We start from the raw sequence: 15,710 nt of genomic DNA on the forward strand, positions 1-15,710 counted from the left end.
ATACTTTTTGTAACATATTCCTGACACTGTCAGGTTGGTAGGTGGTTGGGGGGGGGGGGGTTTCTGCAAAGAAAACTTTACAAGCCAAGATCGCTGAAAAAGCATTTTGTTATATGACCGGTTTCGAGACAGCTATACCGTCATTCCAGCTTTAGTGAGAAATGCATTTGCAATGTGGAGCGACTTGCAATACTGATGGACAAGATGATGTAATAATTTTGAAACATTAGATCTCATGACGGCAGCAAAGGTTTGTCTAAATCGGTCACCCAATAAAATGCTTTTTTAGCAGTCTTGGTTTGTGAAGTTTTCTTCAGTTATTACTTTATTTGTGGCCGCCAGTCTTCTGACTGATCTGATGGGGCCGCAATGATTTCCTATCTGCACCAACCTCTTCAGAGTAGCGCTAGCATCAAATGTTCTTAATTATTTGTTGCATATAATCCAATCTCTGTCTTCCCCTGCAGTTTTTGCCACCTGCAACTAGCACTAGAACCATGGAAGTAATTATGTTCCGTCATCCCATCCCCTCTTTTCGTCAGTATTCTCTGTGTGTCCGTTTCCTCGCGCGATTCTATGGAGAAAGATCTGTTTTCTATGCCCTCCTTGCTTCGTCCGCTAGGTTGCAGAATTCCTTAATTCGGTCTACTTCGAGGTTCCTATTTCTGATGTTACTCTTCGATACTTCCATCTTTCTTCAGTTTACTCTCAATCCATAATGATATATCATTTAATACATCCTGTTAATAATTCTTCATTTTCACTGAAGATAGGAATGTCACGAGCGAATCTAGTCACTGATATACTTTTACCCTCAATTTTGATCCAACTCTTGAACCTTTCGTTTATTTCCGACATGAGTTCTATTTTCCTTCTTATGTATGTTATTCCTGTCACTAGCACTGATGCATAAGCTGCTAAGCCGATTGAACGGTAGTTTTCGCACTTATCTGATCTAGTCAACTTCGAGATTGTGGCCGGCCGGTGCGGCCGTGCGGTTAAAGGCGCTCCAGTCTGGAACCGCGTGACCGCTACGGTCGCAGGTTCGAATCCTGCCTCGGGCATGGATGTGAGTGATGTCCTTAGGTTAGTTAGGTTTAATTAGCTCTAAGTTCTAGGCGACTGATGACCTCAGAAGTTAAGTCGCATAGTGCTCAGAGCCATTTGAACCATTTTTCGAGATCGTGTTGATGACAATTTTTCTGAAGTCTGGTGATGTAACTGCAGCCTCGTCCGCCCCCGGTAGCTGAGTGGTCAGCGCGACAGAATGTCAATCCTAAGGGCCCGGGTTCGATTCCCGGAGATTTTATACGCTCAGGGACGGGGTGTTGCGTTGTCCTAATCATCATTATTTCATCCCCATCGACAGGCAAGTCGCCTAAGTGGCGTCAAATCGAAAGACTTGCACCCGGCAAACGGTCTACCCGACGGGAGGCCTTAGTCACACGACATTTACATTTTACTGCAGTCTTGAAGAATCTATATTACAACTTGAACAGTGGCTTAATTGTCAATGATTCCAAAGGAATATTATCAACGCCTTCCTTCTTATTTCATCCTAAGCCTTCTAAAACTCTGTAAAACTGAGAAGAAATGTTACCGATGCCTTCCTTCTTATTTGATGTCAAATCGTTCGAAGATCTGTGAAACTATGATTCTAATACTGGATCCCTAATAATGGTGTATTCGTGTGTTTCTCTGATTTGTTCTTCCTTCTTTCGTCGACTAGTTGAAGTATTTCTTCTGTTACCCAATTTCTTTAGAGTTCCGTTCTTTTTATCTATATTTGTCTGTAAAACTCCTGTAATTGCCCTTTTTAGATATGTCTGCTCCGCTTCTATGGAATCTCGTACCGTGGTAATCTTTACCGCCGAATCTACAGCCATAGAGAATTTCAAAGGAATATCATAATTCCTCAGTACTTCAGCATCCCTTTCCTTTCTGCATCAAGACATTGCATAATACATAAATAAGAAACGTAGCACTTTAATTATTAAAAAATATAGCAAGTGCGTACACTTTTAGACAATTACCTCGTATTTCATGACTCTGTCTTATATGGTTGCTTTTGCTCTTTCACTTGTTTACAGCATCCAATTTTTCTGAAATTGTAGTTATTTGTTTGTTAGTACACGTACACCTCATGCACGCGTCACATCCATCGATTTCAGTCCCATTCGGATAATTCCTTCGTTGCGTGTTTTTTTTTTTTTTTTAACGAAATGCATAAAGCTACAGTGACCACTGAAAATTACTTAATTACAAAGCTGACCAGGATGTGACTAAATAATATTCATTTATAAAATGAGCAACAAGCTGCCTCCCGGAAAGGAACTAACGTATACCCAACTAACCAAAATCACCAACGCAATAGACCGATTACACGACACAAAAATTAATAAATATTCGGACCAATATACCGCTTCAGGATATGCTTTACCGAAAAGGCCGACACTCATAATAACATTTTGAAACGGAAGCAGCGGAAATACGAAACACAATTGGATATCGAGTATAGCTACACAGCAAATTGTAGGAAGACTATCAAACGAAATCTGACAATACGCAATTTCTGTTAATCCAAACCTCAGGGGCCCTCTTGCTGTGAAGGGGGAACGCCTCACTTTCGCTTGTCACGCCGTGGCCTGTGGTGTGCTGTTGCAGGCGGAGCGGCTGCAGTTTTCTGGCTTCAGCTGTGACTGGCCGCAGGCAGACGAGACGTTTCGGAGGTCGCTGCGCATCTTCATGCTGGAGGCGGCGCGACCGCTCAGCGTCAGGGTCGGGAAGCTCGTCACGCTCTCCAGGAACTCATTCCTGCAGGTACCTGCTTCCCCTCACCACTTGGTGGTGTGTGCTACCGTGGATCGTACAATACATCAGCTTTATTTACCTCTAGCTCTTAAAAGTACCTGCGATTCAGCAACTGTATAAATTAGAAAGGTAGAAAAAAAGTCACCCAACCAGTTGCAAACCAAACGTTTATTTAGTTCTCGACCTAGGTTTCGATATTTAGAAAAATATCTTCTTTAAAAGGAGTGGGGTCTAAACATATATGTTAACGGTTGCAAACTATTTCTACATATCCTACATAAAAAAATATGAATAACAGAAAAATACTTGTGTGTTAAATGTAAACACATGTTACACCACATAGTGGTAAATTACATTACCTCAAGCCGAGTGGCTCTTACCATACATAAAACTGATATGAAGACCAGAAACATCACATGCCATGGGTTGAGACAGTAGACAGATTACACTCAGCGTACGTCAGAATAAGTGCACAAATGTATTCGACCAATGGTAAAGAATAAAATGTCTGCATAGCAGTAAGTCCTCACTATGTCAGAGATAAAGGCCAACTGTTCAAATTTACTATATTTTCCGTATAAAATCTCTAATACATTTGCTGACAGAGTAATACTGTACGTAAATTGAGCGTGCAGAATGGTTCAAATGGCTCTGAGCACTATGGGACTTAACATCTATGGTCGTCAGTCCCCTAGCACTTAGAACTACTTAAACCTAACTAACCTAAGGACATCACACAACACCCAGTCGTCACGAGGCAGAGAAAATCGCTGACCCCGCCGGGAATCGAACCCGGGAACCCGGGCGCGGGAAGCGAGAACGCTACCGTACGACCACGAGCTGCGGACGAGCGTGCAGAATCATGAGCTCTATTTATAAAGGACCACAGTGTCAAATGCGTGAGAGAAGAAGAGGATAACATGAGCTAAAACAATGTCACCAAAATGACGAAGTCCATTGCTGAAGCTTAAGTGATAGTGAGAATTTGGAATGCAGTTGACGCTATATACAAATATATCCGCGTAAGCACTGCGTCTTGCCTGTGTTACGTAACATAATTTTACGTTAAAGCAATATGATTCTCCTGTAAAAGCCCGACAATATACATAAAATATAAAATTATCTGCAAAACATTTATAGATTTACTTAGCAGAGTGGTACTGCCGGACATTTTAGCGCGCAGAAGATAATAATTCCACCACAAAACATTAAGGTGAAGAATAGAGAAAAATGGACAAAGTTACATCATACAACATACAAAATGAAAACCTTCTGCTTAGCTGTACGGGGGCTTAAACAGCAAAATTACGAAATAAATTTTTTTCGAATACCAGCTGTAGGACAATGGGCTGAAAACGCCACGAAAAATGAAACCCAGTGATATGAAATGTAAGTAGCTCAACGATAGAGAGGAAGTATTTCGAAGAAATCGGCACGTTAGGCAATGTTAGCGGCGATCGGTAAAGACGTATTATGTGACTTTGAGATGAGATTTAAAGCCGTCAAGGAAGTGCTTACTCGCTCAAGACGGACAAGTCTTCTTGTGTCCCATTGCGCGACCGACCAACCGATCGATCCAACCGCCAATGACCATTTCCTGAGCAAACTCGAGCAGATTGGCGGCCTAACACATAATATAGTTCAATTCTTTTTCTTGGCGGCTCGCGTATGCCCGCCCAGACGCGGGAGATTGCTGCGTTGCCAGTTGCACACGACACACGGGCCAAGAGAAGCAGCGCCATAGTATAGCATAGTTCGCAAGCTTACGTTTAGGGGGGCGCACGCAGTTCATGAAGTAAAGCCACCACGGCCGGATTAACCCTTTCGCTGCTACAAAGACGTGCTCCCTGCATTCCGCGCTGTGCGCGATTTTGTCACTGCACTGCTCGCCTGTGCAGACACATGGTGTTCCTACTGCTTTGACACTCTTATCATTCGATTCCACAAAAACTATTTGGCCCAAAAATTTGATTTTTACACATCTTCTTGACTGACACCTTCCCCCCATAAATGACTTAATTTTGTTTCGATGTTCAACGCAGTTATTATGCACCATTAAATATAGTAAACCATTGCACGAAATTTTGAAGAGTTTGCAGAGGTAAAAGTCCATGGAGTATACTCTCTGTATGGTCGATTTTAGTTGTCACAATGTTGAGAATGAAATGTGGACAAGATACCTAAATTTCATATAAAATTTACTGTATAACAACATCTCATTTAATTTAAGTACCATGTAACATTGAGAAATATTCAATCTTTCGCGACTGTAACAAAAGTTTTATTTACACCGGGCACTACTTTAAGTGTCTCATTTCCTAATCTAATTCCCTCAGCAGCACCCGACTTAATTCGACTACATTCCATTATCCTCGTTTTGCTTTTGTTGATGTTCATCTTATACCCTCCTTTCAAGATACTGTCCATTCCGTTCAACTGCTCTTCCAAGTCCTTTGCTGTCTCTGACAGAATTACAATGTCATCGGCGAACCTCAAAGTTTTTCTTTCTTCTCCATGGATTTTAATTCCTACTCCAAACTTTTCTTTTGTTTCCTTTATTGCTTGCTCAATATACAGCTCATGGCGCCCCTTAAATGCACGTAAGCAGGCTACCTTTCCCCTTTCTCACCAGAGGGAGACACCAAAGCTGCGATTGGCTCACACTACGAGCTGCGGCGCGCTTTTCAAAACAGCAAATTTACCACGGCTCACTTACCTCAGACTGATACATTTATCCATCTCCATCATCCTTGGAAGTTTGTAACATCATCATGGAATTACCCCGTATGTACACATATATACAGGCGCCGGCGTCTGTATCTTTGACGCCCTGTAGTGCCGTTGCATGACGTTTCTAGAAATGGCTTCCTGTGTAAATCTTGGTCTACTAAGGTCCCTCTATAACCTTTAGAAGGGTGTAACATGGATTGTGAAACACCTTGTATATTCTACATTTAAAATGTACGAGGCAGCAGAAAATGAATATTAAGCACTGAAATCGGTGGATTGGGGGGAATTGCACTGGTGGTCGACTCCAAGTTCACATATTGTCAAGCCCCAATTTAAAAAAAAGTCACAAAATTATAATCAATGAAGCAACTATAAGGCTGAGGTGAGGGAGCGTTACCCAGCCAGCACCCGTAGTATATCGCAGTCTGATGCCGAAGGCGACTGGCGGCCGTCCGTGAAGTCCTATTTAGTGGACGCTACATATTGACGGCTTCGTAAGACCAACAACAGTGAGACTGAGTTAACCTGCTGGGTCGTATTTAAAAACTGGGTTCCAGTAAGAAAACAGAAATCTGTTGTGGTCAGCACTACGTTCTATTGCCCCCCCCCCCAAGCGGCCGTTCCAACAAAATGCTACGTATCTTAACAACGAGGCCTGGGGGAACTCTCCAGATCCATAAGGTTGCCATTACCTGGCTAGTCCCAACCACCAACTATCTCCCAAGAATACATCCTTGCGCTCCTGGCCTCTTTCTGCAAACCGAGAAGCTTTTGTAATGGTCACTGCCACCTTGGTGATAAGCAGTAACAACAATTTGAAAGGAGTTCCTTTAAAATTAAACAGGGCCAAAATTATACCTGTACACGCGGAATAATGTTCAGTAATGCCCGACTCTCGTATCGGGACAATCGGAATGTAGGCGTTTTTTGTTTTGCTTCAGTTTAAAAACATAACATGATACATGTAGTACACAAATAGGGACATTTTGTCATACAATGTAGGCTCTCACGGCCGGTGTTGTCTTCAGTTGAAACTTCCGTGCTGAGAGGTCGTGGTCGATGTATAAAATTTCCAAATTACGTTTCGTCTCTATTTGCGGGAGACATCTTCTGAGGTCGTCCGGCTACTGCCACTGAGGCTCCAGGTACTCTCGCAGCTATAGAGAGCATAGAGGGCACCACAATTCGTCACGTGACGCCGACGGTATGTCTATCTTTGGAAGGCGTCGTCATTCTCGATTAAGAGTAATCGATTGTCATTCTGCTGTCGCTAGATCGACATCCATATTTTGTCCAACTTTAAAACTTCCTCTTTTCTATTAAAATTATTATGGTGTTTGTGAATTTTTAATGCTTCTCTATACACGCGCCCATAATGATGGATGTTCGTGCTAGAACACTTGTCTCATTAAAATTAATTTCGTGGTTCCCATCTCTAAAAAAATGCTCAGCTACGGCCAATTTTTCGATGTGTCCTAAGCGACAGCCGTAGCCGTATCTGAGCATGTTTTTCGAGATGGGAACCAATGAGACAAGCGTTCTAGCACGAACATCCATTATCATGCACGCATGTATAGAGAAGCATTAGAGATTCACAAATACCATAATAATTTTAATAGAAAAGAGGAAGTTTTAAAGTTGGACAAAATATGGATGTCGACGTTGCGCCAGCAGAATGACAATCGATTATTCTTAATTGAGAATGCTGACTCCTTCAAAAGATAGGCATACCGTCGGCATCACGTGACGAATGGTGGTGCCCTCTATGCGCTCTATAAGTGCGAGAGTACCCGGAGCCTCAGTGGCAGTAGCCCGACGATCTCAGAAGATGTCTCCCGCAGATAGAGACGAAACGTAAGGTGGAAATTTTACACATCGACCACGGCCTCTCAGCCCGTAAGTTTCAATTGAAGAGGACATTATGTGTTGGAACAAGTTGGATGCTAGGGTCGAGGATACGACGTTCGTTTACAGGAATGTAATAACCGCGACACTAGCCAAGCTCCACACGGCTCTAGAAGAACGGTTACTGTAATACCTCCATTTGATGATGAGTCTGCAGTGTCTCGAAAACTACTTAATGGTGCACAAAACGGCTGCAGATTTAATAAGTGACTGGTTGCATACCGTACTTAAAAAAAAAAAGAAAAAAACTGTCCAGAGTGATTGTGTTCTGAGTGCTGTCTTTGAGTAGTTGGCTTCATGACTAGTGGCAGAAAAGATGTGTGGGAGACTTCTTACAAAATGTCGCACTGTAGCAGCAGCATTAAGAAATAGCATTCTTAATGGACTTTATGAATACAGCAAAATTCGTAGTGGATATGTTTGATCAACGTCGAATGGTAAATTATCCACAATGATGAGGAGTTATGTCCAGTTAGAAAGGAAACAAATTCTTCCCACCATAAAATTTATCCCATTATTAAATTTTCAGTTTTCTTTATAAAATGCTATACAAGTCACTTAGAAACTCGCTCGGGAAGTATTAAATTCTTCTTTAAACATCGCCTGCACCTGTTAAAAACGTTAAAAATATTACTGAACTACTTCAAGATCTAATAAATTCAATAACCTTCTATACAGTAGGCTGTGGATTGCATTGTTACAGCCGGCCGGAGTGGCCAAGCGGTTAAAGGCGCTACAGTCTGGAACCGCGCAACTGCTACGGTCGCAGGTTCTAATCCTGCCTCGGGCATGAATGTGTGTGATGTCCTTAGGTTAGTTAGGTTTAAGTAGTTCTAAGTTCTAGGGGACTGATGACCTTAGAAGTTAAGTCCCATAGTGCTCAGAGCCATTTGAACCATTTTTTCTTGCATTGTTACAAAGCCGAAATTATCTTGTTTCTATTGGTATCACTGTCGAAGACAATATCTTAGGTTTTCCTAGTATAAACCCATATTGTGTCTAGAAGTTTTAAGAATTCTACTGCTACGGTGACCAGCGTGGACACAAGAAAGGTAATCCACGGTCGGGTTCCTGCAAAACATTGTTAAAAATGTAAATCAGAGAAGCAAGTAGAACATGTATGTGATAAGAACTATGAAGGAACAATGGTGAAATGACTGCCTCTGCAGCTAAATAAGTTTTCAGTAGATCCAATGTGTGGATTATTTCCAGAAGTTAGACGTATGCTTGAGATTCAAGAAACTTTCTGATGGTAACATCATGTAGGATTGGTTGCAGACAAAATTAACTGATGAATTAGAATAATACCATGGAAAGACCAATAGGAATAACGCTTATGGTATGTTCAAAATGAGGAAGGAAATATAGACTCCCCTTCCAGGAACTGTCAACAATGACAAATAAGTGCATTAACTTTGCTCTCCCAGACTAGTTTCACGGTGCAAGTATCGCAATGTCTAGCTCTCAAACACATGATATTCATCCCATCAGCAGTCATGCAAGTCATAAATCACATCTGCAGAGACCTGGTACATCCTGATTCATTGAAGAAGCGTCTACATGGAGATACTCGGAATCCGAAAGAGTCTTACAACAACGACATATTTGCTTGCATAACCAGAAATGTGTTTGATGGGAGGAAGATGGTAAAATGGCGGACGAGGGGGGGGCCTGTGATGCTGTTCTTGCTTCTAATGATGGCAAAATTGTTATGGTGAAAGTGCTACAGCATATGGGAGCTATTACTGGAGTAAACTGCATCAGAGAACGTCGAGTATAGCATCGATAAAGCTTAGTGTGCGTCAGAAATGGTTACTAACGACTCGAGAGAGCAGAACAGAAAGAGATCCGTGAAAATTAATCAAGTGGATGATAAGCAGTATGGTGCAGGGTGTTTCAGAAGAGTGAAAATAAAAAAAAAAGTATATTAAGTAATTTTAGGCATTTCGAACAGCAGAAGCTACGACATATTTGCTTGCATAACCAGAAATGTGTTTGATGGGAGGAAGATGGTAAAATGGCGGACGAGGGGGGGGCCTGTGATGCTGTTCTTGCTTCTAATGATGACAAAATTGTTATGGTGAAAGTGCTACAGCATATGGGAGCTATTACTGGAGTAAACTGCATCAGAGAACGTCGAGTATAGCATCGATAAAGCTTAGTGTGCGTCAGAAATGGTTACTAACGACTCGAGAGAGCAGAACAGAAAGAGATCCGTGAAAATTAATCAAGTGGATGATAAGCAGTATGGTGCAGGGTGTTTCAGAAGAGTGAAAATAAAAAAAAAAATAAAACGTATATTAAGTAATTTTAGGCATTTCGAACAGCAGAAGCTATTTTTGAAAATTTATATTTTCAATTTAATTCATCCCTCAATCTCCGAAATCACTTGGGAGTAGAGCATTCAGATTTCCGGGAATTTCAACATACATAGACAGTGTCTACTGAACAAAAATAAAACACAACTTTAAACATAGTTAAAATATTTCCGAGAAAGTAGAAAAATTATACAGAATGTTAACTGTATAGTTAGAAATTGTATTTTGCAAACCACTGGGTCAAATGAAATTATCTCAGGTCAGTACGCTAAGGACATGAAGTGTAATGTGTTCTAAAAGTTTCACAAGCGTTGCGCAGTACGAGGAAACGAGGTAATAAGTTTAACATTGTCGATGTAGGGCATCCCAATTCACCTGAAATAAAATAATATCACGTCCATACATTTTAAACCTTAAAATTTATTTTCTCGAGAAAATATATACATAAGAACACGACGAACAACTTTTAGAGAGCAATATAAATGTTGTATCGTAATTTTGAACGAAAACTGACACGAGTGACAGCGTACGGCAATGGAAGCAAAAACGTTTCAGTAAGCTAATGGCCACTGTAGGAAACATTGTCCTGCTTAGAATAGACGTATTTAAAATGCCAACTTTTCGATGGGGTTCCAATCCAACAGAGCTCAGATCTCACACATGGTTTATCGTAAAAAGAAACATTGCTAGGAAGCTTTCATATAAGAGTCAAGAAATCCAGAATAAGAAAAATTCTTCTCTTATGGAGCAGCCATGGTAGGTGCTTCTGCCAGCAGTTCCTGGAAAAATTATTTTCAGGATACCAGGTCGTAAAACCAACTGCTGGCCTCAGCTGGGTAACATTACCTATTGGATGCATGTGTAACGATTTTGGGTCAGATGACCAGGCGTTGATAGTTTGGGGAGCTGGAAAAAAGACTAGTAAAAAAAAACATTAACTACTATATATGGTTTTTGTAGGGATTCTGTGGCTCCATGACCAGCCATTGGTTACCTACACTCCGAAGTGAGTGAAGACAAATGTGAGCAGGCTCCATGAACAGATGTGAAGTCTAATGTTAGCCCTGTTTCACTATTTAGATAGACCGTAAAGAAGTTTACACAGGACTAAACAATCAATACAGCAAAATGTCTTCCATTTGTCTCAGTACACGTAAGCTGGCAACAACGTTAACATAAATCCGTAAGAGTACCAGGGGTAGAGATCTCTTCTGAACAGCACGTTGCAAGGCATCGCAGATATGCTCAATAATGATCATGTCTGGAGAGTTTTGTGGGCAGCGGAAGTGTTTAAACTGAGCGGAGTGTTCCTGGAGCCTCTTTGTAGCAAGTCTGGACTTGTGGGTTGTCGCATTGTCGTGCTGGAATTTCCAAAGTCCGTCGCAATATACAATGGACATGAATGGATGCAGGTGATCAGACAGGATGCTTACGTCCGTGTAACCTGTGAGAGATGTATCTACACGTATCAGGGGTCCCGTATCGTCCCAACTGCACACGCCCCACATAATTACAGAGCCTCCACCAGCTTGAACAGTCCCCTGCTGACATGCAGGGACCATGAGTTGTCTCCATACCCGTACAAGTTCATCCGTTCGATACAATTTGAAACGAGACTAGTCCGACCAGGCAACATGTTTCCAGTCATCAACAGTCCAATGTCGGTGTTGACGGGACCAGGCGAGGCGTTAAGTTTTGTGTCGTGCAGTCATCAAGGGTAAACGAGTGGGCCTTCGACTCCGAAAGCCCTTATAGATTATGTTTCCTTGAATGGTTCGCACACTGACACTTGTTGACGACACAACATTGAAGTCTGCAGCAATTTGCGGGAGGGTTGCACTTCTGTCACGTTAAACAATTCTCTTCAGTCTTCGTTGGTCCCGTTCTTGTAGGATCTTTTTCCGGCTGCAGCGATGTCGGAGATCTGATGTTTAACCGGGTCCATGATATTCACGGTACACTCGTGAAATGGTCGTAGGGAAAATTCCCATTTCATCGCTACGTCGGAGATGCTGCCATTATAGCAGGAGTAACCGATCTAAGATCTGCGTCAGACACTTGTTGTCTTACATAGTCGTTGCTGACCGCAGTGCCATATTCTGTCAGTTTACGCATCTCTGTATTTGAATACGATTGCTACACCAGTTTCTTTGGGGCTTCAGTGTACAACGTTTGGTTTGTGGCCGTTTCCAGTAATAATATCTGAGACAATTTCACCAGTAGAATAATTCTTAACTCGGTTTATAACACAAAACTACTTGGTCTACTACTAATATTTTCACCATATTGCTACCACAACTCTCTACCAAATACCTATGCACGTATCTCAATAAATTCTTATTCTAATTATTCAGGAACAAGTTTATAATATGGGCAGCCACAGCCGTTGGAACTCGTAGTCAACTGAAGGTGAATAAAACCGCAAAGAGCTGTTCATTAATGATTTATTCACGAATGATTTTGCTGCCGTTTTGCACCATATTTAGGTGATTAATTAGAAAGAGAAGGAATCTTGTAATCTATATATTATAGACAATTAAGGAGAGCCAACAAAATTAGACCTAAATAAAATAAAATAAAAAAAATAACATTAATTTCACACATCTTAGCAGATGGAAATGCCCTCATCTTTCGTAGTCACAGATGTCAACACCATAAAGAGGATAAGCAGTAAACAAATAATAATCTTCGGAGCATTTAGGGTGAATAGTGTAGAGAATGAGACATTATGGCAGAGATATTCGTAATTAATGTACTAACCACATCCATGTACAAACTGAACGCAGATGAAGGACATAGCGTATTTTAAACCTTATAAGTTTTAAGGCATTGACGAAAAACTAGTGACATACGAGAATGAACGTAAGATAATATGGAACTGTATTTATAAGGTAAAATCAAGGAATCAGAAGAACAGATTAACGAACCGTCTAACATAACTTGCATGCCCAAATGCACCAACACGAAATTTAGTTTGTTTTCGCTAGGGTAAAGCACTGGACGTGGTCAGTTGTACACTATCCTGGCCATACGACCGGACGCGCTACTGTTCGATGGTAGACCACAAGTGGTGTAGACGCGAAGGTATTTTGAAGTCCATAGGGTGGAAAAGCAGTAACAGTAGAATGTTGTACCTAGGAACCAAAGAAGATAGTAAAAACCAAGAAGTGATTATCATCACGAAGTTCATTTTATTATCTGGAATGCTTGAAGTATAAATAGTGAGGGAATAAGGTACCAAAAGTGAATAGAAAAGTCGTGTGATCGAAGAAATTACGTTCCACGTCTTAAACAATCAAAATTACATGTAGTACCGCTGTGTCTTAGCCTCACATGGTTATTTAAAGTATATAATGTCTGTGTGTGTGTTCCTACTGCGAGAAATTTCAACCACTTCAAGGATGATGAGAATGAGGTCTTTCTCCTGATGGTACATATTAGGTAAATTGGGGTCCAAGTTTGTGACTGTACGTCCCGTTTCGTGGAGGTATGCGCTTAACGCTGATTTCGAGATGGGCATATTGAGATGTTCCCGGAAATGTGTATTTAATGACCTACCAGTCTGGCCGATGGATCTCACTGGAGAGTTACCACATTGGGTAATATAAACGCCGGACGCAACTAATTTGTCAGCTATAGAACATTCTTTGTGCCTATATTTACAATCCATGCTCTGAGATATAAAATTCGTAGGGGATATCTCTTTTTCTACAAGTACGAGAATTATTGCACAATCAGCTTAACAGCTCACGCATCCAAGTTGCTGACAAGAATAATATACGGAAGAATGGAAAATGAAATTGAGGATTAGATGACGATCAGTTTGGCTTTAGGAAAGGTAAAGGCACCACAGAGGCAATTCTGACGTCACGGTTGATAATGGAAGCAAGACTAAAGAAAAATCAAGACACGTTCTTATGATTTGTCGACTTAGAAAAAGCGTTCGACAATGTAAAATGGTGCAAGATGTCCGAAATTCTGAGAGGAATAGAGGTACGCTATAGGTAGAGAAGGGTAATATACAATACGTACAAGAACCAAGAGGGAATAATAAGACTGGACGACCAAGAACGAAATTATCGGATTAAAAAGGGTGTAAGACAGGGATGTAGTCTTTCGCCCTACTGTTCGATCTGTACATTGAAGAAGCAATGGAAATAAAAGAAAGCTTCAGGAGCAGAATTAAAATTCAGGTGAAACGATATCAATGCTACGATTCAGTGATGACATTGCTATCCTGAGTCAAAGTGAAAAAGAATTACGTGATCTATTGAATGAAATGGAGAGCCTAATGAGTACAGATATGGATTGAGAGTAAATTGAAGAAAGGCGAAAGTGATGAGAAGTAACAGAAATGAAAACATTGAGAAACTTAACATCAGGATTGGTGGCCATGAAGTAGATGAAATTAAGTAATTCTGCAACCAAGGCAGCAAAGTAACCAATGACGGATGGAGCAAGGCGGGCATCAAAAGCAGACTAGTACTGGCAAAAAAGGCATTCCTAGCCAATAGAACTCTGCTAGTATAAATCTTAGGCCTTAATTTGAGGAAGAAATTCCTGAGAATATACGTTTGGAGCACAGCATTGTATGGTAGTGAAATATGGACTGTAGAAAAACGGGAACAGAAGAGAATCGAAGCATTTGAGATGTGGTGTTACAGACGAATGTTGAAAATTAGGTGGACTGATAAGGTAACGAATGAGGAGGTTCTGCGCAGAATCGGAGAGGATTGGAATATATGGAAAATACTGACAAGGAGGAGGGACAGGATGATGAGACATCGGTTAAGACATCAGGGACTGACTATAGGGAGCTGTAGAGGGCAGAAACTATTGAGGAAGACAGAGATTGGAATACATCCAGCAAATAGTTGAGGACGTAGGTTGCATGTGCTACTCTGAGATATGAGGTTGGCACAAGAGAGAAATCTGTGGCGGGCCGCATCACACCAGTCAGAAGACTAATGACACAAAAAAGTCTTTTGCTATGAGACTGGCACCAATCTTCCCTGAGTTCTTAACATAGATCCTGTTGTAACCGTGGGCCTGGAGAGTAATGGCACGACTACGACCAGACCTCGGATCAGAATATCGTTTCGTTATAATACCCTCATGAATATTACTAAGGCAACTGGCACTGTAACCATTACGTAAAGCTGTGAGTTGGTACTCTTTATAAAATGTCTCATGCGATAAGACTACGTCATGCATCCTATTTAGCATTGTTGTATAGGTGGCCGTTTTATACTTAAGAGGATGGTTTGAAGTACTGTGAATTACCGCGTTAGTGGATGTAGGTTTCCTTTACATATCAAGATAGATAGTGAAATTGTGCAGTGTGATCACAAGGTCTAAGTGGTTATTCAAGATGAATTCTCTGTAGAACTGAGTCAACAACCAGGTCATTCCCATGCACAATTTCAGGAAAACACTCAAGGATTAATACGAATAATCACACTCACAGTGTTTAGTTAATAATTTGAGCTCCTGCGGTTCAGTGTGACGTCAGTAGACAAACACAACTTGTCACACAACAACTACGGGCCTCCGTGCAGAACTCGCTGCTAGCGAACACACCCAATGCGCTGCTTGTGTACCACACAGTGCATTGCATCAGCCATAAAACCAGGATCGTGCAAATGTAAACTGCAAAACTACCCAACTAGTGTTTCATTTAATATGTGGCAGCCCCCTTCTCCATCTGAGCTAGGATCGCTGTCCTACCGGCTGGGAAAAGGCACCACCAGTCTGTCACGTCCACACAGTGGTCACACACCACGCCAGCCCTATTGAGGTCCGGCTGTCAGTGTCACAGCACACCAGATTCTTGGGGCCCTCATTCACAGCTCTGGTGAGAAACAGCTTGTTCGTCTCCGTGCACCAACTGACCGCTCTGCCACCCGGCCTTGGCACCAGCTCTACCACAGCACGAGAGCGAACCAC

General features: G+C 41.5%; 1 protein-coding gene across 1 annotated transcript in view; it reads left to right on the forward strand.

Annotated features, from left to right (window-relative positions):
• The window catches only part of LOC126092856 (odorant receptor 43a-like), a 78,683-nt gene that overhangs the window by 51,263 nt on the left and 11,710 nt on the right, over window positions 1-15,710 (forward strand). The window contains exon 5 of the mRNA XM_049908585.1: window positions 2,665-2,820. Within this exon, the coding sequence (XP_049764542.1) occupies window positions 2,665-2,820 (156 nt within the window). The remainder of the gene's footprint in view (window positions 1-2,664; window positions 2,821-15,710) is intronic.

This window comes from Schistocerca cancellata, chromosome 7 (assembly GCF_023864275.1).
Source record: "Schistocerca cancellata isolate TAMUIC-IGC-003103 chromosome 7, iqSchCanc2.1, whole genome shotgun sequence".
In the NCBI taxonomy this organism is placed as follows: domain Eukaryota; kingdom Metazoa; phylum Arthropoda; class Insecta; order Orthoptera; family Acrididae; genus Schistocerca; species Schistocerca cancellata.